Genomic DNA, 27460 nt, shown 5'->3' with positions numbered 1-27460 from the left:
TGGTCTGGAAATCGAACCCAGGTCTCCCACACGGAAGGCACACATTCTACCACTGAACCACTGTGCACCCCCTTTCTGGAATTTTTAAAACATAAAAAGTACACGCTGTTTGCTGTACACATTTCAAGCGAACGCAGATGTGAATACCTCCTAAAACACCATCTCAGAGATGGCCACTGTTAACAGTTTTCCCAGATATTTTTGCATTATGCATGCTGATGTAATACATAATCTTAATTTTGCTTAATAAAAATGGGATTATATTATAAATTTCTATTCTACATCTTGCTCTTTTTACTTAATGATTTTTGGACATTTTCCACATCTATCCATATCAGCCTAGCATAATTATTTCATTCCTGCACAGTGTTCCATTTTTGGATATATTATAATTTATTTGTTTAATCAGTCCCCTTTTGATACCGCAGGACCCTTTTGAAAAAGGATCTTTGACTTTCTCTAGATAGTCATATCTATGGCATAAATTATCACGTCACACCTGTGTTTCATTGGTTTTAAATCCTTATTTGGGAGTGTGGCTGCCAGGCCAGCATCCCTTGTGCTTTAGTTGATGTGTAGGTGAGAACATCTGATAGAAGGAGAGAGCCAATCAGTAGTCTCTTTCTTTTGTTGCCAAACTGCTGGTTCTCTCACAAGACAAAGAAATAAAGTTATTGCATTTGAATTGTTATTCTGAATTTTTGTGGCATGTCTGCAAATTGTGGATAATGGGTTCTGTAAAGCAGGGCTTAAGGAATGCTGCTTTAAATGAAGTTACGGGAGCGGGCTAACTCTATGTTTTTGCCTAACATAAACTGGAAGTTGTTATAAAATATTCTTCATACCAGTATGTCTTGTGACTAACTTCTCTCTCATAGAGGCTTACTGCACAAAAAAGTTATAGTTAAAGGAAATAAAAAAAACAATTTGGGCCTCACCCCAATCACAATGGCAGATTGTGATGCTTCAGTACTCTTTCCCCACAGAAGCTTTGAACAACTAGCAAGAACTGGCAGAAATATCTTTCTCAAAGTTCCAGGAAATTAGTTAAAAGGCTGCAATGGCAGGGTGAGCACAGAATCAAGAAAAAGGCCACTTAAAGTGGTAGGACCTGTTGGGGCCCTGGCTGGCCCCTCTCCCACCCCTCAGCTGCTTGGCATGGAGCCCCCTTGCTTCCTGTGCAGATCCCTGGCCCCAGTTCTGGAGGGAGCAGAGTGACCGTTTTGCACGTACTGGGAGCATGTGTATCTGGCCCAGTCTGTCTCGCGGTGGCCTGGGAACTCACCGTCCCAGAACTTGCCCCGCTTGTGGAAGGTGACTCAGAGGCTCTCATGCAGAACGCTGTGGGAGAGAAGTCAAGTGGCTGCCTGGGGCAGGGGATTGCTGGCTGCAGGATGTACAGTGTAGTGCCTGGAATGTGAGAAAACTGTTTCCCTGAGAAGACGTACCCAGGCACACCGAGGAATTGCCAGGGCCACATTGTGCATGTCCAAGACAAGACGTGCAGGAGGGACCAGGGCGACCCCTATGCCTTGACCTCGAGCTAGTCTCTAAATTCACCATATGAGTACGCCCTGAAGGAGCGAGCTCTTGTAAAGGTTGCCCTACAGAGACTAGAAAAGGTGTTTTCTTTTTTTAAATTTTAAATATATCTTGTATTTTTTAAATTATAAAAGTAATACATGATCACCATGAAGATTTGGAAATTACAGAGAAGTTTAAAGAAGAAAACAATCACCCATAGTTCTTCAACTCAGTGTTTACTACTTCTAATTTTTGGTGTTTACCTTTTTGCTTTCATATGTGTATGTGTGTGTGTGTGTATATATATATATATATAATTCATATATATATTCTATCCAAAATAAACAGTGTCTCATAGTATCCTTAGTCGTACAATCATCATCCTCTCAATTTTAGACAATTTTCATTGCTCCAAAGCGAAAGACAACAGGCACATCTATACCAAAGAGAAAAATCCCAAACTCCTCTTAACTCATCCCCACTGCCCAACTGTTTAACCCTAGTATTGTTGTACTAGTATGGTATTCATGTTAAACAGCCCATAGCATACAATACGTAGTTTTCCCCATATATGCCTCTATTATTAACTCCTTCTACAAGTGTCTCACCTTTGAAATAGTTCATGCAATAATTTATTTGTATTTGTAGTGGTAATCAGTGAGATACATGGCTCTAAACAACCCCTTTCTATCATATTTGCCTTCAGTATGCCGCTGCTACTTATAACCCACCTAATGAACCATCATCACCTCTAATCATTCCCATGCATTTAAATCTAACCTCATTAACAAGTCTGTACAAATTACTTAACGAATCCCTCTTCTCGAGCTTCGGACTATCTCTAGGTCCCCCATATTCTACTTTTTAAGACTCTGAGTTACATTTTCTAAGGGGGCTCATATTAGTGAAATCGTATAGTATCTGTCCTTTTGTGTCTGGCGTATTTCACTCAGCATTATGTCCTCAAGGTTCATCCACATTTTCATATGTTTCAGAACCTCATTTCATCTTACTGCTGCATAAAATTCTATTGTATGTATACACCACATTTTTTTTTACATTTTAATTTTTTATTAATTAAAAAAAATTACAAGAAACAAACATTCCCAACACATACACTCAGCAATTCACAATATCATCACATAGTTGCATATTCATCATCATGATCATTTCCCAGGACATTAGCATCAATTCAGAAAAAGAAATAAAAAGACAACAGAAAAGTATAACAAACAGAAAAAAAAAATTTTACATACCATACCCCTTACTGATCCCTTTCATTGATCACTAGCATTTCAAACTAAATCTGTTTTAACATTTGTTCCCCCTATTATTTATTTTTATTCCATATGTTCCTCTCATCTATCGACAAGGTAGATAAAAGGAGCATCAGACACAAGGTTTTCACAATCACACAGTCACATTGTGAAAGCTATATCATTATACAATCATCCTTAAGAAACATGGCTACTGGAACACAGCTCTACATTTTCAGGCAGTTCCCTCCAGCCTCTCCATTACATCTTGGATAACAAGGTGATATCTATTTAATGCATAAGAATAACCTCCAGGATAACCTCTCGACTGTTTGGAATCTCTCAGCCATTGACACTTTGTCTCATTTCCCTCTTCCCCATTTTGGTCGAGAAGGTTTTCTCAATCCCTTGATGCTGGGTCTCAGCTCATTCTAGAGTTTTTCTCAATCCCTTGATGCTGAATCTCAGCTCATTCTGGGATTTCTGTCCCACGCTGCCAGGAAGATCCACACCCCTGGGAGTCATGTCCCACGTAGACAGGGGGAGGGTGGTGAGTCAGCTTGCTGTGTTGGCTGGAGAGAGAGGCCACATCTGAGCAACAAAAGAGGTTCTGTTGGGGGTGACTCTTAGGCTTAATTTTAAGTAGGCTTGACCTATCCCCTGTGGGGTCAAGTTTCATATGAACAAACCCCAAGACTGGGGGCTCAGCCTATAGCTGTGGTTGTCCACACTGCTTGTGAGAATATCAAGAATTCAACTTGGGGAAATTGAGTTTTCCCCCATTCTCACCCTTCCCCGAAGGGGACTTTGCAAATACTCTTCCACTCACTGATCAAATCCCTCTGGGATTCATCAGGGCATCACATGGACAAACCAACAAAATCTCATGTCCTATACAAAGTTCCATGTACTTAAGGTGTTCAATCAACTATCTACATAAGTTATATTAGGAGATGCACCAGTCAAAGTATAGATTTGTACCAAATAAACATTTTTTGCTTTAGTCTCACACATTAGTTGAAATTTTAAAATATTAAGTACCATCTGTTTTCAGTACACTGCAGTAATGACATTCTTTTGTTCTTCCTCATGCAAAAACATTTTTTAAATTTGTACATTTAGTCACTATCATTATACACTCTAGGCATTCCTAGATTACACCATCTCAATCTTTACCGTCTATCTTTCTTTGTGATTTCATTTATGCCCCAGCCCTCCTCCCTCTATCATTCTCATATGCAGCTTCATTCAGTGTTTGAACATAATTGTATTACAGTTAGGTAATACTGTGTTGTCCATTTCTGAGTTTTTATATTCAGTCCTGTTGCACAGTCTGTATCCCTTCAGCTCCAATTACCCAGTATCTTACCCTATTTCTATCTCCTGATGGTCTCTGTTACCAAGGAAATATTCCAAGTTTATTCACTAATGTCAGTTCATATCAGTGAGACCATACAGTATTCGTCCTTTTGTTTCTGGCTAATCACACTCAGCATAATGTCCTTAAGGTCCATTCATGTTGTTACATACTTCATAACTTTATTCTGTCTTACAGCTGCATAATATTCCATGTTATGTAAATGTCACAGTTTCTTTAGCCAACTGTCTGTTGATGGACATTTTGACTGTTTCTATCTCTTGGTTATTGTTAATAATGCTGCTGTAAACATTGGTGTGTAAATGTCATTTGTGTCCTTGGCCTTGTGTCCTTTGAGTAGAGACAGCATATAGATGGGTCCTGTTCTTTAATCCATTCTGCCAGACTATGTCTTTTGATTGGAGAGTTTAATCCATTAACATTCAGTGTTATTACTGCATGGGTAGTACTTTCTTCTACTATTTTGCCTTCTGGATTTTATATGTCATATCTAATTTTTCTTCTTTTTACCTTTACTCATAGTCTTCCTTTCTACACTCTTCACCACACCTCTCTCTTCTGTCTTCGTATCTGTCTCTAGTGTTCCCTTTAGTATTTCTTGCAGAGCTGGTGTCTTGTTCACAAATTCTCTCAGTGATTTTTTTGTTTGAAAATGTTTTAATATCTCCCTCATTTTTGAAGGACAATTTTGCTGGATATAGAATTCTTGGTTGGCAGCTTTTCTCTTTTAATAATTTAAATATATTATCCCACTGTCTTCTCGCCTCAATGGTTTCTGCTGAGAGATCTGCGCATAGCCTTATTGGGCTTCCCTTGTATGTGATGGATTGCTTTTCTCTTGCTGCTTTCAAGATCCTCTCTTTCTCTTTGACCTCTGACATTCTGATTATTAAATGTCTTGGAGTATGTCTATTTGGATCTGTTCTCTTTGGAGTACGCTGCACTTCTTGGATCTGTAATTTTAAGTCTTTACTAAGAGTTGGGAAATTTTCAGTGATAATTTCCTCCATTAGTTTTTCTCCTCCTTTTCCCTTCTCTTCTCCTTCTGGGACACCCACAACACGTATATTCGTGTGCTTCATATTGTCTTTCAATTCCCCGAGTCCCTGCTCACATTTTTCCTTTTTTTCCCTATAGTTTCTTTTTCTTGTTGGATTTCAGATGTTCCATCCTCCAGTTCAGAAATCCTATGTTCTGTCTCTCGAAATCTACCATTGTAGGTTTCCATTGTTTTTTTCATCTCTTCTGCTGTGTCTTTCATCCCCATAAGTTCTGTGATTTGTTTTTTCAGACTTTCAGTTTCTTCTTTTTGTTCTTTCTTTGCCTTCTTTATATCCTCCCTCAGTTCATTGATTTGGTTTTTGATGAGGTTTTTCATGTCTGTTCGTACATTCTGAATTAATCGTTTCAGCTCCTGTACGTCATTTGAATTGTTGGTTTGTTCCTTTGACTGGGCCATAGCTTCAATTTTCCTAGTGTGATTTGTTATTTTTTGCTGGCATCTAGGCATTTAATTACCTTAATTAGTTTATTCTGGAGATTGCTTTCACTTCTTTTATCTAGAGTTTTCTTGCTGGATGAATTTGTTGTCTATCTGTTCTTTACCATTCCGTTCAGCTTTATCCGGACCTTTAGCTTAAGTTTTGTTTAACAGAGGAGAATTTTTCGGTTCTTGTTTTCTTGTTTCTTGCCCTGCTTGTGTGGTGCCTTTACCCCACACACACTTAGGAGTATCTACTTAGATATTATAGACCCCAACCAGATTTTCCCAGACCAAACTGGCCTCCTATCAGGAGGAAAGAGTCACCTGCGTTGGTTTTCCCTGAGGGTGAGACCCAGCAGGTTGAAAGACTTTCCTGTGAAGTCTCTGGAGTCTGTTTTTCTTATCCTGCCCAGTATGTGGCACTTGTCTGACTGCAGGTCCCACCAGCATAAGATGATGCGGTACCTTTAACTTTGGCAGACTCTCCCTGCTGGGGGCGTGGTGGAGACAGAGGAGAGGTTGTAGGCTGGTTTTAATGGCTTCAAATTACCAAGCCCTGGTGTCTGAATTCCTTGATGGAGGGATTCCACCTGGGTGAGGCTTCACCCCTCCCCTGGGGAAGGCACAAGCTCCAGATAAGCCTCCAAAAGAGCTCACTTCTGCCTATGCCTGGGGCAGTTGCCGCCTGAAAAGTCCTGCCGCTGTATCCAGAGGCAGTCAAGCCTTTGTAGATACACAGCCACAAAAACCTCTGTTTCCTTCTTTTTTTTTTTTTTCCCCTTTTTCTGTCAGTCTTGCCCCCTTGGTGCCGGGACAAAAATGAGCAACCTCTGCTTTGATCAGGTTCACCTAAGCTGGGGGCCTATTTTTAGTAGTCAAAATTTGTTAATTAGTTCCACAATTGGCGTTTGATTGTGCCTAGTCCCTGCTGCTGGTAAAGTCCTTTCCTTTCCCCTCTGGGAAGCAGCCTGTGGGGGAGGGGCGCTGGCCGCTGCAGCTTTGGGAACTCACGGTTCTGGGGGGCTGCTTGCAGCCGGTCCAACTGGTCCAGACTGGGGTACGCTGTGTGTCTGGTCACTGTCGTGGCTCCAGGAGCTGTTCTGTACTGTTTCTGGTTATTTAGTAGTTGTTCTGGAGGACGTTGTTAAGCCGCCATCTTGACCTGGAAGTCTATATACCACATTTTGTTTATACAGTCAGTTGATGGACATTTGGATTATTTCCATCATTTGGTAATTGTGAATATTATTGCTATTAACATCGGTGTGCAAATGTCTATTAATGACACTGCATTCAGCTCTTCTCGGTATAAATTCTGTAGTGGTATTGCCAGCTCATAGGGCAACTGAATATGAAGTTTTCTGAGGAACTGCCAAACTGTCTTCCCCAGTACTGTTATACATTCCTATCAGCAGTGAATAAGTGTTCCATTTTCTTCACATCCTGTTTAACATTTATAGTTTCCTGTTTGTTTAATGGCAGCCATTCTTGTAAGTGTGAAATAGTATCCCATTGCAGTTTTGATTTGTATTTCTCTTATATGTAATGAAGTTGAACATCTTTTCATGTGCTTTTTAGCCATTTGTATTTCCTCTTCAGAGAGATGTCTATTCATATCTTTTGCCCATTTTATAATTAGGTCGTTTGTTCTTTTGTTGTTGAGATGTATGATTTCTTTATAGATCTTGGATATCAAACTCTTTTTGGATATGTGGATTCCAAATATTTTATCCCTTTGAGTTGTCTGCCTTTTCACCTTTTTGACGAAGTCCTTTGAGGCACAGGAGCATTTGATTTTGAGGAGTTCCCATTTATCTACTTTTTCTTTTGTTTATGCTTTGGGTGTAGTGTCTAAGAAGCTCCCTCCTAATACTAGGTCTTGAAGATGTTTCCCTATATTCTCTTCTAGGAGTTTTATATACTGACTCTTATACTTAGGTCTTTGATCCACTTTGAGTTAATGTTTGTATAGGGTGTGAGATAAGGAATCTCTTTCATTCCTTTGCCTATGTATATCCAGTTCTCCCAGTTCTATTTATTGAAAAGACAGTTCTATCCCAGTTCTGTGGATTGGGGGCCTTATCGAAGATCAATTGGCCATAAATCTGGAGATCTATTTCTGAACTCTCAATTTGATTCCATTGATCAGTATGTCTATCTTTGCATCAAGACCATGCTGTTTTGACCACTGTGACTTTAAATTAAGCTTTAAAATCAGGAAATGTAAGTCCTTCTACTTCATTATCCTTTTTTAGTATGTTTTTGTCTATTCAGGCCCACTTTCCTTTCCAATAAATTTGATAACTAGCTTTTCCAAATCTTCAAAGTAGGTTACTGGAATTTTGATTGCTATTGCATTGAGTCTGTAAATCAATTTGGATAGAATTGACATCTAAATAATGTCAGTTGTGTTGCTATCCATGAACATGGCATGTCTTGCCATCTGTTTAGATCATCTTTGCTTTCTTTTAGCAATGTTTTGTAGTTTTCTATGCACAGGTCCTTTACACACCTGGTTAAATTTATTCCTAGATATTTAATTCTCTTATTTTCTATTGTGAATTGAATTTTTTTCTGAATAGCTTCCTCAGTTAGGTCATTACTTGTGTGTCGAAACATTACTGATGTTTGTGCATTGATCTTGTATCCTGCCACTTTGCTGAATTTGTTTATTAGCTCAGATAGCTTTGTTGTAGATTTCTCAGGATTTTCCAGATATAGGGTCATGTCGTCTGCAAATAATTAAAGTTTTACTACTTCCTTTCCAGTTCGAATGCCTTTTATTTCTTTTTCTTGCCTGACTGCTCTAGCTAGAACTTCTAGCAATAGTGTTAAATTATGTTGTTGACATTGAGTATCCTTGTCTCCTTCCCAATCTTAGGGGAAATGCTCTCAGTCTCCTACTGTTGAGTATGATGCTAGTTGTGGGTTTTTCATATATGGACCTTTATCATACTGAGGAAGTGTTGCTAATTTGAAATTAATATGTACCCCAGAAAAATCATGTTTTACTCTTGATCCAGTCTTGTGGGGGCATTTGTTTCTTTTAATCCTGAGTTGATATTGTAGAGTGGAAACCCTTGTGATTAGACTATCTCTACAGAGATGCCACACTCCCAGTTGGGGGTATGACCTTTCAATTAGATTATCTCCATGAAGATGTGGCATACCCAATTGTGAGTGTGGCCCTTTGCTTAGATGGAGATGTGACTCTGCCCATTGAAGATAGGTCTTGATTAGTTTACTGGAGTCCTTTAAAAGGAAAACATTTTGAAGAAACCACAGATGCAGATGCTTGGACAACAGTTGCTTCGGGACTGACAGATACATGGGTATTTGGGAATGCTTGGAATGCTGACAGAGAGAGCAGATGACTGGACATGGGCAGAGCCCAGTAGATGTCATCACGTGCTTTCCCATAAAATGCTAAGCAAGCTAGAACCCAGATTGGGTCCTGGAGGAGCTAAGTGGAGGCCCACAGATGCTTAGAGAGGAAACCAGTGATATCAGAAGCTGAAAGCAACGAAACAGAAACAAGGGCCAGCATGCCAGCCATGTGCCTTCTCATTGATAGAGGTACTCCGGACTGCATCAGCCTTCCTTGAATGAAGGTAACCTCTTGTTGGGTGCCTTAATTTGGACATTTTCATGGCCTTAGAACTAAACTTATAACTATTAAATTTCCTTTGTAAAAGTCATTCCATTTCTGGAATATTGCATTCCGGCAGCTTAACAAACTAATACAGAAGTTTCCTTCAATTCCTACCTTTAAGTGTTGTTGTAAGAAAAGGATGCTGAATTTTTTAAATGTATTTTCAGCATCAGTCGAGATGATCATGTGATTTTTCCTTTCAATTTGTTAGTGTTCTTTATTATGTTGTTTGATTTTCTTGTGTTGAACCACTCTTGCATAGGTGGGATAAATCTCACTTAGTTGTGGTGTATAGTTCTTTTAATGTGCCATTAGATTCCATTTGCAAGTATTTTGTTGAGAATTTTTGCATGTATCTTCACTAGGGAGATTGGCCTATAGTTTTCCTTTTTTTGTAGTATCTTTATCTGATTTTGGTATTGTAGTATCTTTATCTGGTTTTGGTATTAGAGTGATCTTAGCTTCATAAAATGAATTAGGTAGCATTCGTTTTTCCTCAAATTTTGGGAAGAGTTTGAGCAGGAATGGTGTTAGTTCTTTCTGAAATGTTTGATAAAATTCTCTGGTGAAGCCCTCTAGTCCTGGACTTTTCTCTGTAGGAAGGCTTTTGATGACTGACTGAATCTCTTTACTTGTGATTGGTTTGTTGAGGTCCTGTTTCTTCTCCAGTTGGTATAGGTTGTTCATGTGTTTCTAGGAACTTGTTCATTTCATCTAAGTTGTCAAGTTTGTTAGTGTATAGTTGTTCATAGTATCCTCTTATGATTTTTAAAATTTCTTTAGGGTCCATGATAATGACCCTTACTCTCATTTCTTATTTTACTTATTTGTATCCTCTTTTTTTCTATGTCAGCCTAGCTAAGGGTCCATCGATTTTTATTGATTTTCTTAAAGAACCAACTTTTGGTTTTATTGATTCTATTTGTTTTTTTCCTCCAAATCATGTATTTCTGCCTTAATCTTCTTTATTACTTTTCTTCTATTTGCTTTGGGGTTAATTTGGTGTTCTTTCTCTAGATCCTCCAGGTGAGTGGGTAAGTCCTCGATTTTTTTCTTTCTTCTTTTTTAATATAGGCATTCAGGGCAATAAATTTCCCTCTCAGCACTGCCTTTGCCACATCCCGTAAGTTGTGGTATGTTATATCTTTGTTTTCATTCGTCTCCAGATACTTAACAATTTCTCCCACAATTTCTTTTGACCTACTGGTTGTTTAAGAGTGTGTTATTTATTTGCCATATATTTGTGAAAGTTCTGGTTCTTTGGTGGTTATTGATTTCCAGCTTCATTCCATTGTGGTCAGAGAAAGTGTGCTTCAAATAATTTCAGTCTTTTTTACATTTATTAAGACTTGTTTTGTGCCCCAGCATATGATCTGTCCTGGAGAAGACTTCATGAACAGTAGAGAAGAATGTTTATCTGATGTTTTGGGGTGTCGCGATCTATATATTTCTGTCTATATACATATATAGATCATTTATCACATTGTATAAGTTCTCTATTTCCTTGTTGATCCTCTATCTGGTTGTTCTGTCTATAGTGGTGTATAGGAGAGTGGTGTATTGAAGTCTCCCACTATTATTGTTAAAACATCTATTACTCACTTCAGTTTTGCATTGTTTGTTTCATGTACTTTGGAGCTCCTTGACTGGGTACATAAACAGCTATGATTGTTATTTCTTATTGGTGAATTGTCCCTTTTATTAATATGTAATGTCCTTCCCTATCATTTATGACATCTTTGCATTTAAAGTCTGTTTTAGTTCACATTATTAGTATAGCTACTCCTGAATTATTTTGTTTACAGTTTGTGTGGTATATCTTTTTCCATCCGTTTATTTTCAATCCATTTGTATCCTTGGGTTTTAGATGAGTTTCTTATAAGCAGCATACAGATGGATCATATTTTTAATCCATTCTGCCAATCTGTATCTTTTAATTGGGGAGTTTAGTCCATTAAATTTCAAAGTTATTACTGTGTAGGCAGTTCTTGAATCTACCATTTTATCCTTTGTTTTTTATTTTTCAGATGTCTGTATGTTTTTTCCTCTCTTTTTGGTACTCTTCAATTCTGTGCACTTCTCCAGATCTGTCTCTCCTGTCTTTTTTTTTCAACCAACAGAGCTCTCTTTGGTATTTCTCACAGGGGAAGTCTCTTGTTAACAAATTCTTTTCCTATTTGTTTATTTGTGAAAATTTTGTTCTCTCCCTCACTTTTTTCTTTTGTTTTTTTTCATTTTTTGTTTGTTTTTGTTTTTTATTTTTTCTTCTCTCTCTCTCACTTTTGAAGGACAATTTTACTGGATAAAGAATTCTTGGCTAGAAATATTTCTCTTTCAGAATCTTAAATATATCATACCACTCCCTCTTTCCTCCATGGTGCCTGTTGAGTAGTCTGAACTTAGTCTTATGTGGCTTCCCTTGTGTCTGGTGGATTGCTTTCCTATTGCTGCTTTCAGGATTTTATGCTTCCTCTTCAGCATTTGATAGTCTGATTAGTATATGTCTTGGAGTGGGTCTGTTTGGATTTATTCTATTTGGAGTTCATTGAGCTTCTTTGATTGGCATATTTATATCTTTTGTAATGATTGGGAAGTTTTCCTCAATTATCTCTTCACATAATCTTCCTAGCCCTCTTCTCTTTTGGGACACCAGTGATTCTTAACATTTGGCCCTTTGTGTTGTCCATCATTTCCCTGAGATCCAATTTAGTGTTTTCCATCTTTTTCAACATTTGTTCTTTTGTGTATTCAGATTCAGGTGACCTTGCATTTAGTTCGCTTATTCTTTCTTCTGCCTCTCCTCCTTCAGCTATGCTGTTGTGTGTCACTAGTATACTTTTAATTTGATCTGTATTAACTTTCATTTCTGTATGATCTACTGTTTTTCTATTTTTTTCTTTCAAATTCTTCTTTATGTCTTCTAGTGTCTTCTTTATATATCTTATGTCTTTAGCCAACCCATTGAAGTTATTTAGGAGATTTGTATGAACATCTTTGATTAATTGTTCCAAATTCTGTGTCTCCTCAGCATTTTAATTTGGTCATTTGACTTGGCCCTGCCATCTTGATTGTTCATGTGCTTAGTGTTTTTTTGTTTATTTTTCAGTATTTGATTATCTTGAGAAGGTTATTTTGAAAATTGATTCCCCTTGTTCATCTAAAATTTTATAGTAGCTTGGGTTTGTGTTGAAGGTCTCGTTTTGCACTTGGTTCATTGATAATTTCCCAGCAAACCAAGACTGAGACCTGATGGAGGAGGTGCAACCTAGTTGGAGATCTGTTAAAAACTAGGGAGAGAGGCAGTTTGCCAGAGTGTGCTTTCCCAGTCTTCTCAGCAGATGACACTTTTGAACTCCCAAAAGGGTACGATGGGTCTGGTGCTTTCCAGGCTTCCACATGGAATGACCTTAGGCTGTGGCTGAAAGTTTAAACTCCTCCTGCCCACAGCAAGGGTGTGTCTGGCAGTGCAACACTGCTCTGTCCCTCATCCCCACTTCTCCACTCATGCATGCCATGAGCACTCTGGGTCTCTGTGGAGTAAGACAGAGGTAGCAGACACAGAGAGTCTCTTTCACGGGTCATGTTGGACAACTCTGCTCTGCATCCCCCATCTTCCTGAGGGAAGACCTCCCAGTGTCCCCCCAAACCAGGCACCCACAGCAACCTGAGTCAGGGGTGGGGAGTGGCACCAGCAGCCAGGTGTAGGTATACTACATCTGCTGGCTTTTGGGTTCCCACAGGGGACCTCCCAAGGGCGGTGGAGCTGAAAGGGAAGATCTCTCAAGCTGATATGGAGGTGGAAGCACAGGAACATGCAATTCCTTCAGCACCTGTTGCAGCCTGCCCCAGTAAACTCACCCCATCCTCTCACTCATAGTTCCTCTGTTTTTTTCATCCAGGTCCTCTCTATATAATGTAGAAGTCCCTCTCTGGTCACTTATACCCTTGAACTGCTGTCTTGGTTGTTTTTGTGTCCTTTCTTTAGTTGTTCCGCATGCAGGGGTAAACTCAGCCTATCCTATTCTGCCATCTTCGGTTTTTTCTTTCTTTCTTTTTGTATTAGCTCCTGGCATTCAAGGAAAGCACTGTCATAATGCTAGCTAGATACACGTTTAAAGAACAGATACCTCAATCTGAATGCCAGAGATAACACATTGAAATGCCAAAATATCTAGGTTTCAACAAAAGATTACAAAACGTACAAAGATACAGGAATCAATGGTTCAGGCAAAGAAGATTAAAGCATTAGAAACCATAAATAAAGAGTATCAAGCATGGAATATACCATTCAAAGGCTTATAAAAACTTGTCCTGAATATAATCAAAGAGCTAAAAGAAAACATGGACAAGTAGCTAAAGGAAATCAGGAAAATGATAGATGAGCTGAAAAAGAATATCAATAAAGAGATGGGAATTATAAAAAGGAAGCAAACAGAGCTGAAGACCACAGTAACAAAAATTAAAATTTTCCCAGAAGGATTCAGCAGTAGTGGGGAGCTGGCAGAAGAAAGAATCAAGGAACTTGAAGATAACACAATTGAAAGCATCCAGCCTAAGGAGCAGAAAAAATGAGGAAAGGTGAACAGAGCCTGAGAAACCTGTGCATTGTGTGAGTTCCAGAAAGAAAAGAGAGAGAGAAAGGAACAGAGAGAATATTCAAAGAAATAATAGCCGAAAACTTCCCAAATTTAATGAAAGACATGAATATACACATCCAAGATCTTCAGTGAATTCCAAACATGATAAACCCAAACAGACCCACCTGGCATACCATAATCAAACTATTAAATGCCACAGATGAAGAAAGGATTCTGAAAACTGCAAGAGAAAAGCATGTCCCATACGAGGGAATTTCATTACATTAAGTCCCAGATTCTCATTGGAAACCATAGAGGCAAGATGGCAGTGGAATGGTAATATTTAAAGTGCTGAAGCAGAAAATTGCCAAGCAAGAATTCTATATCCAGAAAAACTATCTTTCAAAAGTAAGGGAGAGACATTGCTTCAAACCTGGCTCTTGGAAGTTTGGAGAGAGTGATGCCGATGTAACTGCTGCTATCACTGTATCAGATAATAAGCCTGGATCTATGCTACCTGTTGAGTAACAATGGAAGACTATGCCAAAATAGAGAATATTGGAGAAGGTACATATGGAATTGGGTATAAGGGTAGCACAAAGCTACAGGTTAAGTGGTAACCATAAAGAAAATGAGAGTAGGAAGCAAAGAGAGAGGGGTTCCTAGTACTGTAATTTGAGGGATTTCCCTATTAAAAGAACTTTGTCATCCAAATATAGTCAGTCTTCTAGATATGCTTATGCAGGATTCCAGTTTATATCTCATCTTTGAATTCCTTTGCATGGATCTCAGTAAATACTTAAATTCTATTCCACTTGGTCATTCATGGATTTCTCACTTTTTAAGAGTTATTTGTATCAAATTCTACAAGGGATTGTGTTTTGTCACTCTAGAAAAGTTCTTCAAAGAGATTTAAAACCTCAAAAGCTATTGATTGATGACAAAGGAACAATTAAACCGGCTGATTTTAGGCTTGCTAGAGCTTTTGAATACTTGGTTGAATATATACACGTGAGGTGGTAACATTCTGGGTAAAGATCTCCAGAAGTATTGCAGGGGCCAGCTCATTGCTCAACTCCAGTTGACATTTGGAGTGTAGGCAGTATATTTGCAGAATTAACAGCTAAGAAACCGCTGTTCTGTGAGTATTTAGAAACTGATCAACTTTTCAGAGCTTTGGGTAACCCCAGTAATGGGGTGTGGCCAGAAGTAGAATTTGTACGACATTATAAGAATACATTTCCCAATTGGAAACCAGGAAGCCTAACATCTTGTGTCAAAAACTTGGATGAAAATGGCTTGAATTTGCTCTTAAAAATATTAGTCTGTGCTCCTGCCAAACAAATTTCTGGCACAATGGCACTGAATCATCCATATTTTAATGATTTAGACAATCAGATTAAGAAGATGTAGGTTTTCAACAAAAATTTTCATTTTCATGTGTTCTTTCAAGAATGCAGTGATATTTTTACTGTTAACCCTGTCTGTTTTTGTCATGTATTTTTCTTTTTTGTAAAACTTGAGCTGTATTTCTTCTAATTTCAAAAGTGTAACTTAAAATTGTAAATACTGTTCTATATTAATTTAAATATAATAATTCTGTGTAGATCTCACTGTGAGGAACAGTTACTGTAATAAAATTATAAATCTAGTACTGATGCCAGGAATCAGGACAATTTTGAGTTAGCTTAAATCATCTTAATCGTTAAGGCAATTATGTTTCACAAGTTGGAGCTATTACAATTTAGGAAAATGTGTTAAAGTTTCATAATGCTTTGAGGTAATTTTATGCTCTGGATGTTTAAATTTTCTTGTTAGTTTCTTGGCATATGGTAACTGTACAACTTGCCTAAAGATGAATATTTTTCTACTGTTTTTCAGATTGTGACCTGAATGTTTAAGCATTCAGGATGAAATTACTATCTAGATTTGAGAAATTATGCTAAATTTATAGGGTTTTTTCAGTGACTTATAAAACTAACATTAGGGAATGCCACAGTTTTGTTAAGTTTTACAGTCAGAGATTAAAGGGCTGTCCACAGCAGTGAAGAATAGGTTTGAAAATTTATCAAGTGTCCTATTTTTAGTTAGGTTATGAAAGCTATTTGATTCTTATGCCTTGGTCAGAGTTAACAACTTAATGAAGGAATTGCTTATTTTGGCTCTCAAGTCTCACTTAAAATCTGCTTAAATCTTTTGACATAGTGTTGTTTATTAGCAGCCTCTTTAAAAAGTTCTAAGTACAAGTATTTTGCTAAAACCTCTAGAAGTTGTTTGATAATGCTGCTCATGGTGATTTTTATCTAAGCTGCCTCTTTTAAATTATTTGCTGTAGTCAAGAGAATGTCTATAAAAATAGTTTATTGGTGTGTTTTTATAGTGCACATCTATCTATTCCTCTGTCTGACCACAGTCCCTTCTACTCTTCTTCCTGGTTATATGTGACTAGAATGGACATTCTGATGGTGGGATCCTTTACCCCATTGATTAGATATGTACGGGGGATGTACCTGTTTCATGTTTAACACATTAGTTCCCTTGTCTTGGACTTTTTTCACTCTGTAAGGGGAAGTCTCTGGCAGTGGAACCTATTAGATGTGAGGTTTTGGTGACCTTGTGGTAGGCCGTTTGGTGGAAGCCAGTCTGTAGTGACAGAATGCAGTGACTGTACATTGAAATAGATTGGGGTAGATTGCAGAGGTTTGTTCAGATTTCATGATGAGATAACAGCAATAACAGCAGCTGGAGAAGCAGGCTTCCAGCAGCCCAGCCCTTCAAATTCACATCTGCCTAAGAACCCACCTCCTAGGTGGCCATCAGCCAGTGCTTGCCCTAGAATGGGGACGATATCCAGAGCAGCTTTGGTCTTGTTTGGCCAAGTCACTTCTGCAGCCTCAGAGGGAGGGTCCCAAGGCTCTAGGGCAGAGGAAATTGAAGTCAGAGTACCTTACCCAGCGCTTCAAGAAGCACAGCCCTTTCCCTTCAAGGAACCCATCCCTGTTCAGGAGGAAGAGCTGACCCCTCTCCAACTCCCTGATGAAAAAAATAAATGCCCCCACCCCCATGAAGCCAACCCCCTCCAAGAAGAGCTACCCCCTCCCCAATTCCCTACTGAACAGAAAGAAGAAAAGCCAGCTCCCTTCACAGGCCAAAACCTCCCAGAACCTGAGTCTTGGAATCCAGCCCAACACTGCCAAAAGGGCTCACCCTTGGAATTGGGGCCACCGGCTGGATGGCTTCCTCCCAGGTGGCCTTCTCCATACAATCTGAACCAGATCTGCCTCCCTGACTGTCAATATATTTGACCCCTGGAACTTGCCCCAAACTGGCTATTCCCACCTCAGTCACCAAGGTGAGACCCTCAATTTGCTGGATATTCCCACTGCCACACAAACCACCTGCACTGTGTGGAAGGATGCAATGACCCAGTTTTGTGAGGCTGACTTCTCAAGTCAAGACCTAAGCCCACTGGTGCTGCAGATGGCAAGGGGAGGCTCGAGTCTCCTGCTTCCAGGAAGAAGCTCCTTAGCCACAATACCAGCTCTATGCCTGTCCCAGCCACCAGCCTGGTATTTCCTCGGGCCCCAAGCTCCCTTTTCCTCCTGGGATGCCCACACTGGACAATGTAAAGATCATCTGCCACCTGAGACACTTCCACTCTGTGCCATGCAACCTCCCCGTTATGGACCCCATCCCAAAGCAGCTGTAAGCTCTGACCCAGCTGGAGGGGGAATTCCAGCACTAGTGCCACCAAGGACACAACCATACTTGTACATGGAAGGCCTGGGAAGATACCCCTGATAGCTACTGTGACCGAGAACAGGCCATAAAGACCCACGACCATGGGTGTTGCCACTACCCCCCAGCCTTGTTTGCTTGTTTGAAAGGATTATGTACCCTAGAAAAGCCATGTTTTAGTCCTGATCCATCATGCAGAGGCAGTCATTTCTTTTAATTGCTATTAGCACTGTAGGTTGGAAACTTGATTAGATTATCTCCTCAGAGATGTGACACACCTAATTGTGGGTATTAACCTTTGATTAGTGGGAGATGTGACTCCACCAATTCCAGATGGGTCTTGAATCCTTTAAAAGAGGAAACATTTTGGAAAACACAAGAGAACCACAAGAGCCCACGCAGCCAGAGATCTTTGGAGATGAAGGAGGAAATGCCCCTGGGGGAGCTTCATGAAGCAGGAAGCCTGGAGAGAAAGTTAGCAGATGTCGCCATGTTCGCCATGTGCCTTTCCAGTTGAAAGAGAAACCCTGAACATCATCGGCCTTCTTGAATCAATGTATCTCTAGATGCCTTAGATTGGATATTTTAATAGACTTGCTTTAATTGGGACATTTTCATGGCCTTAGAACTTTAAGTTTGCAACTTAATAAATTCCCCCTCTTAGAAGCCATTCTATTTCTGGTATATTGCATTCCAGCAGCTTGCAAACTACAACACCCTGCCTGTCATTAGTGCTTTGCCCATCGGGCTCCATACTCCAGCTTTGACCAGGACATGTTTACTCTAAACCTCAGCCTCATCACCCCTAAGCTCATGGGTTATCTCTATGGAAATGGAAGATTCCTCACCACATGTAAACGGATTTACTGGCTGATCCAGAACATGACTGCCCACTGGTGTGAACTGCCCTTTTCAGAGCAGGTCTGCTGTGCTGAAGAGGAGAAATCGGTCTTCATCGATGACCTGTGTGGTCCCTGACATAACTTCCGGCGAGACGCTGCCCTTTGCTGTGACCTGAATTCTGGGAATGAACAGACCAACTGCTTTAACACCAATTACTTGAGGAGTGTGGCTCTAGTGGCTGGAGACACAGGGGATCCCAAGGGCCAGGGCGAGCAGGGCCCAACTTGGCGAACAAATATCAGCCCCACCCTGGAGCCCAAGAAGAATGACTCATCCTAGAACCTTGGAGGATCAATTGGAGGGAACCCAACCCTCCTTGAACACTCATTATAGTAACCAGCTCTTGGGGGGGGGGGAATATATATATATATATATATGTATGTATGTATGTATGTATTTCATGATGGGATTTTGGTGAGTAAAAAGTCAAAGATTTAACGGAAACACTGATGGCCATGGCATGACTATCACTGCTTCTGATTTTTGTGTCCTTAGACAAGACAACATCTACAGGCTGTGTTTCCTCACCTACGAAGGGTAATGGATGAAATCAATTGATCATATTGTGATTGACAAAGCTTCATTATTTTAGTACTAGCATTAACCAAAAGAAAAGTAGAATAGGAAACAGCAGGGCATCATATATAGTTAAATATTTTAAGGTACACTTGTTTCAGTAGTATGTAACACATGGGTGTTGGGACCTTGTTGCACATAGTACAGAAGCAGCATGTACCTCATTGCTCTTGCTTTAAAAAGTCAGAATTCTTTGAAAATAAAATCAATAATGTATCAATTGGATATCAGTTGAATCAGTAGAACTAACTGGTGGATCAGGGAAGTGAGATCTTAGAACATCTTCATCAGTTTTTGAGTGACCTACTTTTTTTCTGCTTCAAATATGAATAGTCCTTCTGTAAAGTGTATCAACTTCAGTAATGAGATGAAAAGGCTCCTGAATTGGACCCTCATCTCTTGCATATTTATAAATTAGCTTATGCTCTGGTGCTTCTGTTTACTTTTTAATAGCTTATCTATAGGGCAGTGTTTTTTCAGTCTTCTTCATACTAGAAACAAGTACAGGCTAACTGGTGCTACCCTGAACAGTACTGATTTTGGGAAAATGTAGCCCAGGAATCTGTTTTCAAAAGCTGCCTCAGGTGATTCTGCTGTAGCCAGTTAGCACCAGTTGGTGGTGAGTTTGATAGTTTGGAGGCCTGCATCTAGTTTTAGTTATTTTATACTTCTCTGCCATCATATGATTAGTTTTAGTCTTTTGGGTCATTTATCAGCCTTGAAAATGCAATATCTACTTGTTCTATTTCTATTTCAGTCTGCGCTCATTGTCGTTTGCGGGGGGGGGGGGCTCTATTTCATTACCAGTATAAGTCTTTCATATACTTGAGCATATCATTTCCTATAAAGAAGAAATATTGTCTTTAGTCTCTAGAGCGAGGTTTTTTATTTTTTTAATTTGAATACATAGGCAAAGATGATGCAAAGAAATTAATACATAATGTACAGTAAAACCTTAGAAATTTATATGTGGGTATGTCATATGTGAATTAGATGTATTAAATGGTACTTTATTTATTTTTTATTTTTTTTGAAATGCCAAAAAACACCAAACGCAAACATTCTTTTTTTTTAACATGGGCAGGCACCGGGAATTGAACCCGGGTCCTCTGGCATGACAGGCAAGCATTCTTGCCTGCTGAGCCACCGTGGCCCGCCCCCAGATGCAAACATTCTTAACTTTTGATTACTCCATTCTACATATATAATCAGTAATTCACAATATCATCACATAGTTGCATATTTATCATCATGATCATTTCTTGGAACATTTGCATCTATTCAGAAAAAGAAATAAAAAGAAAACAGAAAAAATTCATATATACCATGCCCCTTATTCATCCCTTTCAGTGATCACTAGCATTTCAAACTTAATTTATTTTAACATTGTTCCCCCTATTATTTATTTTCATTCCATATATTCTACTTGTCTGTTGACAAGGTAGATAAAAGGAGCATATTAGATGGTACTTTAGAATTGAGTTAATAAAATGGCCCAGTAAAAGGTCTTTTGGGGATCTAGCTTAGATTAATAGGCTAAAATAATTTTTATTTAGTAAAGTAATATTCTTTTAAAGTGCTTGAGGAAACTTGAAAGAGCTCATTATTGGATGGAACAAACTTTTTTATAGTAATTCCTTTAGCGAATTGTACTTTAGAATACATCGACTTCAGTACCATCCTGTTTACATAAGTATCATATTCAACCTAGAGTCAGTGAGGTACTGTAGGACCATAGAATCATTTGTGTTGTGGGCAAAGCAGAGAGATTAGTGATTTTTGTAGGATGTGGAATGAAGAGAATAATGGGCATTGTTTAAACAAATTTGGGACATGATGGATAAAGAGTGATGAATGACTGAAGGGAATGTGAAGAATGGAGAGGTAAAAGCATGAAAGAACCTGAAGAAAAGTTATTTATAACTTAAAAATATAACCCAGGAGATGGCAAAGGTGGGACTGTCATAGTCTACACATGGATCATAACTTTACTCACTTTGGGGATGGGGGTGACGTTTAGTGAATGATTTAAAAGCAAGATTGTAGACATCTTCAGGCCCATGCCAAATTATAAATATCAAGTTTCTAGGAGATCTGAGAAGTCTCAGAAGAAATATATTGGGAACCAGGCTTCCAAGTTGAGGAGGAAAAAAGTATCACAAACAGAAGTTGCATTCCTGTAGATCACTGACTGTTAAGTCTTTCAAACTTGCATTTGAATTCCCTGGAGAGGTTGTTAAAACAGGTTGCTGGCCCCCATCTCCAGAATTTCTGATTCAGTAGGTCTGAGTTGACCCAAGAATATGTTATTCTAAGAAGGTCCCCAGGTGATGATGCTGGTTCACTACACTATGAGATTAAGTATATAGGTGATTCTCAGAATTCTAGAGCTAAAGAGAAGATCAACTGTTTGGTCCCTTGTCCATTTGTAGCAGAAGCACAGAGCTGTAGATGGGGAACATGACCTAAGGTCAGACACACTTAGCAGATGAACTGGAATTCAAACCTTAATCTTCCATTGTCATTATTAAGAACAGTTTGTTATATAATGTAAGGCTTTAGAGCCAGTCATTAGGTTTTTGGTTCCCAGTTGTTCCATTTCTTGTCTGTAGCCTTGAGCAAGTCACTCAGTTGTACACTAGAGATAACAAATACCTCTTTTTAGAATTGTCATGAGGGATGGAGATAGGGTTGCCAATCATACCTTACATGTAGAGCATATCCTGTATTTAGTGATGTTGCCCCACATTCTGTGTTTGTCAGGATGCCCAAAATGTTCTGTATTCAGCTTTTTGCAATTCAGAACAAAAGTTGGGCAACTAAAGCTCTCTTTCTCCCACAGTAATTGGCACTTAAATCCCATTAAAGATGGCACTAGTTGGAGAGAATAAAGTTCCTGGCACATAGTAGGAAGTCGTTTTACTATCTTATAACTTTAGCTCGCAACTCTACAATGATTCCCAATTACCTCCAACTTCCCCTGCCTTCATCCCCTCTCTCTTAGAATGTTCAAACCCCAGCTCAGCTCCCAGGAGAGAGGTTCTTTAAGGTTAATTTCTTTCTCCTTTGAACTCTCACAGCACTGTTTCCTCACATTTCCTCTGTTCTTCGCCACCACTTTGTAAGGGAGGAGGTAAAAAAAAAATGGTAAAATCTCCATTTTAGAGATGAGGAAACGAAGGTTCAGAAAACTTAACTGGTGGCAAGTGTGCTAGTTTGAAAGGATGTATGTACCCTAGAAAAGCCATGTTTTAATCAAAATCCCATTTCATAAAGGTAGAATAATCCCTATTCAATACTGTATATTTGAAACTGTAATCAGATCATCTCCCCAGAGATGTGATTTAATCGAGTGGTTATTAAACTGGATGGATTAGGCAATGACATGTCTTCACCCATTTGGGTGGGTCTTGAGAAGTTTCTGGAGTCCTATAAAAGAGGAAACATTTTGGAGAATGAAGGAGAGTCAGAGAGAACGACATAGCCACGAGAAGCAGAGTCCACCAGCCAGTGACCTTTGGAGATGAAGAAGGAAAATGTCTCCCGGGGAGCTTCATGAAACAGGAAGCCAGGAGAAGAAGCTAGCAGATGACGCCATGTCTGCCGTGTGCCCTCCCAGATGAGAGAGGAACCCTGACCTATTCACCATGTGCCTTTCCAGATGAGAGAGAAACTGTGTTCGCCATGTGCCTTGTTGAACCAGGGTATCTTTCCCTGATGCCTTTGTTTGGACATTTCTATACACTTGTAATTGGGACATTTTCTCAGCCTTAGAACTGTAAATGAGCAACTTATTAAATTCCCCTTTTAAAGGTCATTCTGTTTCTGGTATATTGCGTTCCAGCAGCTAGCAAACTAGAACAGAGAGTCACAAGGCAAAGATGATAGTATCGAGCTTTCTGACTTTAAAATATTTCCTTCTGTAGCATCATGTTGATTCCCAAGATAAATCCCTAAAGAGAACATGCATCCAGTTTCAGAAGTTAAGGAAGAGACTGAAGAAGGTACAGGCAAGCCCTAAATCCAGTGTGGCTCAAGCCAACAAGCACTAAGCGCAGGGTTCCCAAAACAAAGACCACAAGACTGAAAGGCCCTCTTTTTTTTTTTTAGTTTAAAGTAATTTGTTGATTGTCATAGGAATATTAGCTGTCATGATGTTTAAAATGTCTTAGAGAATAAGAATTTTAAAATAATAGAAAACCCACAATAAATGAGATATCTGAAATAGGGAAATAATAATTTCTTCTTCATTCATTAATAACTACTTAATTATCACAATCCAGTACATACGAATCCATAGTTAAATCAAAGATTTGTGTGTGTCCTACTTCATAGTACTACATTATTACCCCTTAAGTTTTCCTCCTACTCCCTGCCGGTCATTACTGAAAGACCCTCTTAGCGTGGAAGCTCCTGACATCAGAAACCTGTCCCTCAACGTTGAAAGACCCAGGGCTGCTAGACTCAGATACCATTTTCAGTCCACCCCTCTTCCTATCTTGCGGCAGGTAACAATATCCTATTTTATTTGGAGTTCTCCACTACTGCCTGTGATATTTATGGCGTTCATAATTCTGGCTCTCCCCTCTTCCATAAGGGTGGCCCACACTGCATCAGTCACAACGGACCAGCTTCCAGCAGCAGTAATTGGTCCAAGAGGTGGGCAGATGAAACCTGTCAGGGTCCTTTTTGCTGCAGAAACCCTGAGAGAATGAATTCCTCTTTCTGCTGAAATTGCTGAGCTGGGGTGATGTGACTGGAGAGTCTGAGAGGCATCTTCTCTACTCTGGATCAAGGAGAGAGGAAAGAGGTCAACTGAAAAAGATCGCTGGGAACTTGATGTTCCAAGATCTGGTCCTGAGGCCCTGGTTCCTGCAGTACAACCTTAAAATTTGTAAGCCAACCAGTATTCTTCCTAGATATGTGAGTTGTTTTAATTTGATTTACATAAACTAGTTTGAATTGGGTTTCTGTCGTTTAAACCTCAAAGGGTTCCTCCTACTAATAGAGCTGTCCATGCAGAGACAACACTTGTTAGAATAACAATTTAAACACCTTTGTAGTTAAAAAAAAAGGAGGGGGGAGAGATTAAGATATTCTCAGATAGACAAAAACTGAGTTTGCCACCACTAGACTGCACCTCCAAGAGTTGCTAGAGTTCTGCAGGCTTGAAAGGAAAGGACAATAGACAATAGATTGAAAAAATAAATATCTCTCCTAAGAGTAACATGGATAAATCAAAGGCCAGTACTATTTTATTTTTCCTTATAACTCACCTTTTCTTCCTGCAGGATCTAAAAGGCAAATGCAAAAATGTAATGATAAATCAGTGGTTTGGGACTTGTAATATATGAACAATCAGTTTGTGCTAAAAACCATATAAAGGTTGGGAGACTGAGGGATATAGGAACATAGTTGTATATACCAATGAAGTTAAACTGGTGTCTAAGCAAATGAGAGCATTATAGATTTGGAATGTTCACTTTAGCCCCATAGTAACTACAAAGAAAATGTCAGAGAATATGCAAGCTCATAGAGACAGAAATTAAATGAGTTCCGTTTGCTGGGGGCGAGGGGGCAGGAGAAGTGAGGAGTTAATGCATAATGGGTGTAGGGTTTCTGTTTGGGGAAACGAACTGTTTTAGTCATGGAAGATAGTGAAGGTCCTGCAACAATGTGAATGAGTGATCCCACTGAATGGTGTGCTTGGGAGTGGTTGAGACCGGGAAGTTCACATTGTATATGTGTTCCCACAATTAAAAAAAAGAATGAGCAACTAAAGAGACAGTGAAAATTAAATGTAGTATGTGTTCCTAGGAGGATGAGGTCTAGCAAGGGAGGAGAAAGGGCTCTAAAGGGACATTATTGGGACATATGAAAAAATCTACTGTAGACTGTAAGCTTTGAATTTCTTGAACTTGATAACTGCAGTTAAAGTGGACACATAAGTTAAAGTCATTATTCTTAGGAAATGTCCATGGCAATAGTAAGTGTTCCAGAAGCATGAGGTATACAACCTACACACAAGTGTTCAGAAAATGGGTTGATACCCAAGTATAGATGGATAGATTAGATGGATGGACTGATAGAATGTTGGACAGTTAGCTAGAACGATATGGCAAATGTGGCAAAATGTTAAAATTGGTGATCTTGGTATCTAGGGGGATAAGGGTATATAGGAATTCTTTGTTTGGGTTTTGCATTATTTTTGTAACTTTCCTGTAAGTTTGAAAGTATTTCAAAACAAAAGTTTAAAGAATAAAATAATTTGCTTTTGTTTAGCATTTGTTCACATCTAATGAAGTAATTTGAACAAGGCTGGCGATAGCTGAAGGTCTTTAAATGCTTTGCAGAAACAGGGTGTTTAAAAATATGCTGATTTAAAACTGTTGCTGAAGTATAGAGTATTAACCTAAAGCTGTGCTTCTCAAACTTCACTGTACTTCTGCATCACCTAGGGATCTTTATTAGGGTGCAGACTCTGACGTGTGGCCTAGGGGGCCCGAGGCTGTGCATTTCTAACACACACCTGGGTGCTGTGGGTGCCACTGCTCTGCCCATCCACACTTTGGGTGGCAAGAACCTAAAGTTTGACTCCTCCCAGATTTTAATAATTCTTTCTGCCTGTTTGTGATGTTTTTACTCATGTGTCCTTCTTTCAGAGTTTGGATTATGATCGCTGTATCAATGACCCTTATCTGGAAGTTCTGGAGACCATGGATAACAAGGTAAGCCCCATTATTCTCGATTTCTTGGAATTGAATGGATCTCAAACAAAGCAAGCTTCTTTTTCTGTCCCAAATGCTCTGCACTATCTTACCCTTGGCCTTTTACCACCTTTCATGAGACAGCAAGTCCTGCCTCCTTCCAGCCAGAGGACTCACTGGCCCAGGCCCTTAGAGCTCAGCATCTCTGCATCATAGAGCCCCCATGATACCCTGTGATACAGTCTTCACCATGCTTGCTGTACATGTGGAATTTAGTCAAATGGTTGATTGTGATGTGTACCTTCCCTTCTGCCAAAATAACCCAATAACAAACTGAATCATTTTTTCCTTTATGAACAGAAAGGCCGAAGGTTTGAGGCGGTGAAGTGGATGGTGGTGTTTGCCATTGGAGTTTGCACTGGGCTGGTGAGCAGAGAGGGTGTGGGGAGATGGTAGGCCACAGGGGTGGAGGGGGCCAAGGGACAACTGGCCTGGTGAGTAAGCCATTTGCTTATAACAAAGACTGCCTTTTCTTTCTCGTGTATATTAGTTAATAATGCTGACAGAGGTTTTCTTACTTCTGTTGCTTTTTGATTTGTGAAATGAAAGTGAACCATGCAACTGTAGTGCTCTGTAAGCAGTTAAAGGTTTGGTCAAGACTTACCCTCTACATATGGTCATAGTCCTATCAGGTAGATAGAGTACACAGTGGATGCTGAGTCATTCCGTGCGGAGAAAGCAAAGTAGTGGGACAAAATTTCGAATGGTGTGCCTATCCTTTAGCATAGCATGCTAGTAAGCAGGGTAGGACTAGTTTTCAGCAAATTTATTTCCTGTCCTGGGCTTTCTCCCTTTTCATTACTAATTTTGTCTAGAAGGTGGAGCTGGCGGTTGTGGGTGGAGAGATATGCCTGAATGAACAGGGGTCCCAGGGCTCAGCAAGTTCACAGATGAATCACAAAATAGGGAAATGTTGTGAAACATTGCCAAAAATTGTAGTAGAAAACGTTCTAGAAGTACAGCTTCTGAGTTGACATGGTCAAACCTGAAAAAAGAGAAACTGGAAAGGCTGACAGTTGATCAAAATGACACATGTCAAATCTGATTTTCCATCAATACAATGATCTACCCATAAAATATAGACGTGTAGTTAATAAAATACAGCCACAAGGGCCAACCACAATTTTTATTTTCATAGCACCTGTCAAGTTTTACTGTAACAAGTCCAGAGGTAAAGGAGTGCCTTACTAGGTGAGACTAATGGCATTCAGAAGGTTCTTTGGTAACATTCTAATGGATGCCGTAAAGGGTTGGGAGGAGGACTTGGGTTAATAAATCCCAGGGTGTCTATTTTGCTATTCATGTTTCCGGTTGCAAATTTCTCTGTAATAAGCAAAGTCCTTAGCAAGCTAATTGTTTGTCATTCTTCTAGTTTCATATTGATATGAAACTTGCCTTTCTAATGTAGCAACCAGCTTCTCTCCCTACTGACTCTTATCAATATTAATAACCCTCCAGGCACTGACTTGAGGGAAGGCCATAAGGAAGCCTTTGGTATTGAATCCACAAAATCCAAAGTCCTTCCAGTTCTTTAAGTCCTCAGCATGGATTTAAGAGAGCAGAATAGTGGTGGAACACTTTGTTTTCTTATCTACCCATGGTTTGC

The 27460-nt window shown here is 39.4% G+C and overlaps 1 protein-coding gene and 2 pseudogenes across 1 annotated transcript in view; all 3 read left to right on the top strand.

Moving 5' to 3' along the window:
* Positions 1–27460, top strand: part of CLCN6 (chloride voltage-gated channel 6) — a 71435-nt gene that overhangs the window by 5915 nt on the left and 38060 nt on the right. Inside the window, exons 3-4 of the mRNA XM_077151298.1 lie at positions 25750–25815; positions 26155–26220. Coding sequence (XP_077007413.1) covers positions 25750–25815; positions 26155–26220 — 132 coding nt within the window. The remainder of the gene's footprint in view (positions 1–25749; positions 25816–26154; positions 26221–27460) is intronic.
* LOC143674915 (cyclin-dependent kinase 1-like) lies at positions 6729–15376 on the top strand (annotated as a pseudogene).
* On the top strand, positions 15377–20141 carry LOC143674914 (extracellular matrix protein 1-like; annotated as a pseudogene).

This window comes from Tamandua tetradactyla, chromosome 2 (assembly GCF_023851605.1).
Source record: "Tamandua tetradactyla isolate mTamTet1 chromosome 2, mTamTet1.pri, whole genome shotgun sequence".
Lineage (NCBI taxonomy): Eukaryota > Metazoa > Chordata > Mammalia > Pilosa > Myrmecophagidae > Tamandua > Tamandua tetradactyla.
The sequence above is the reverse complement of the archived record's forward strand: the minus strand, read 5'-3'. Positions and strand labels throughout refer to the sequence as shown.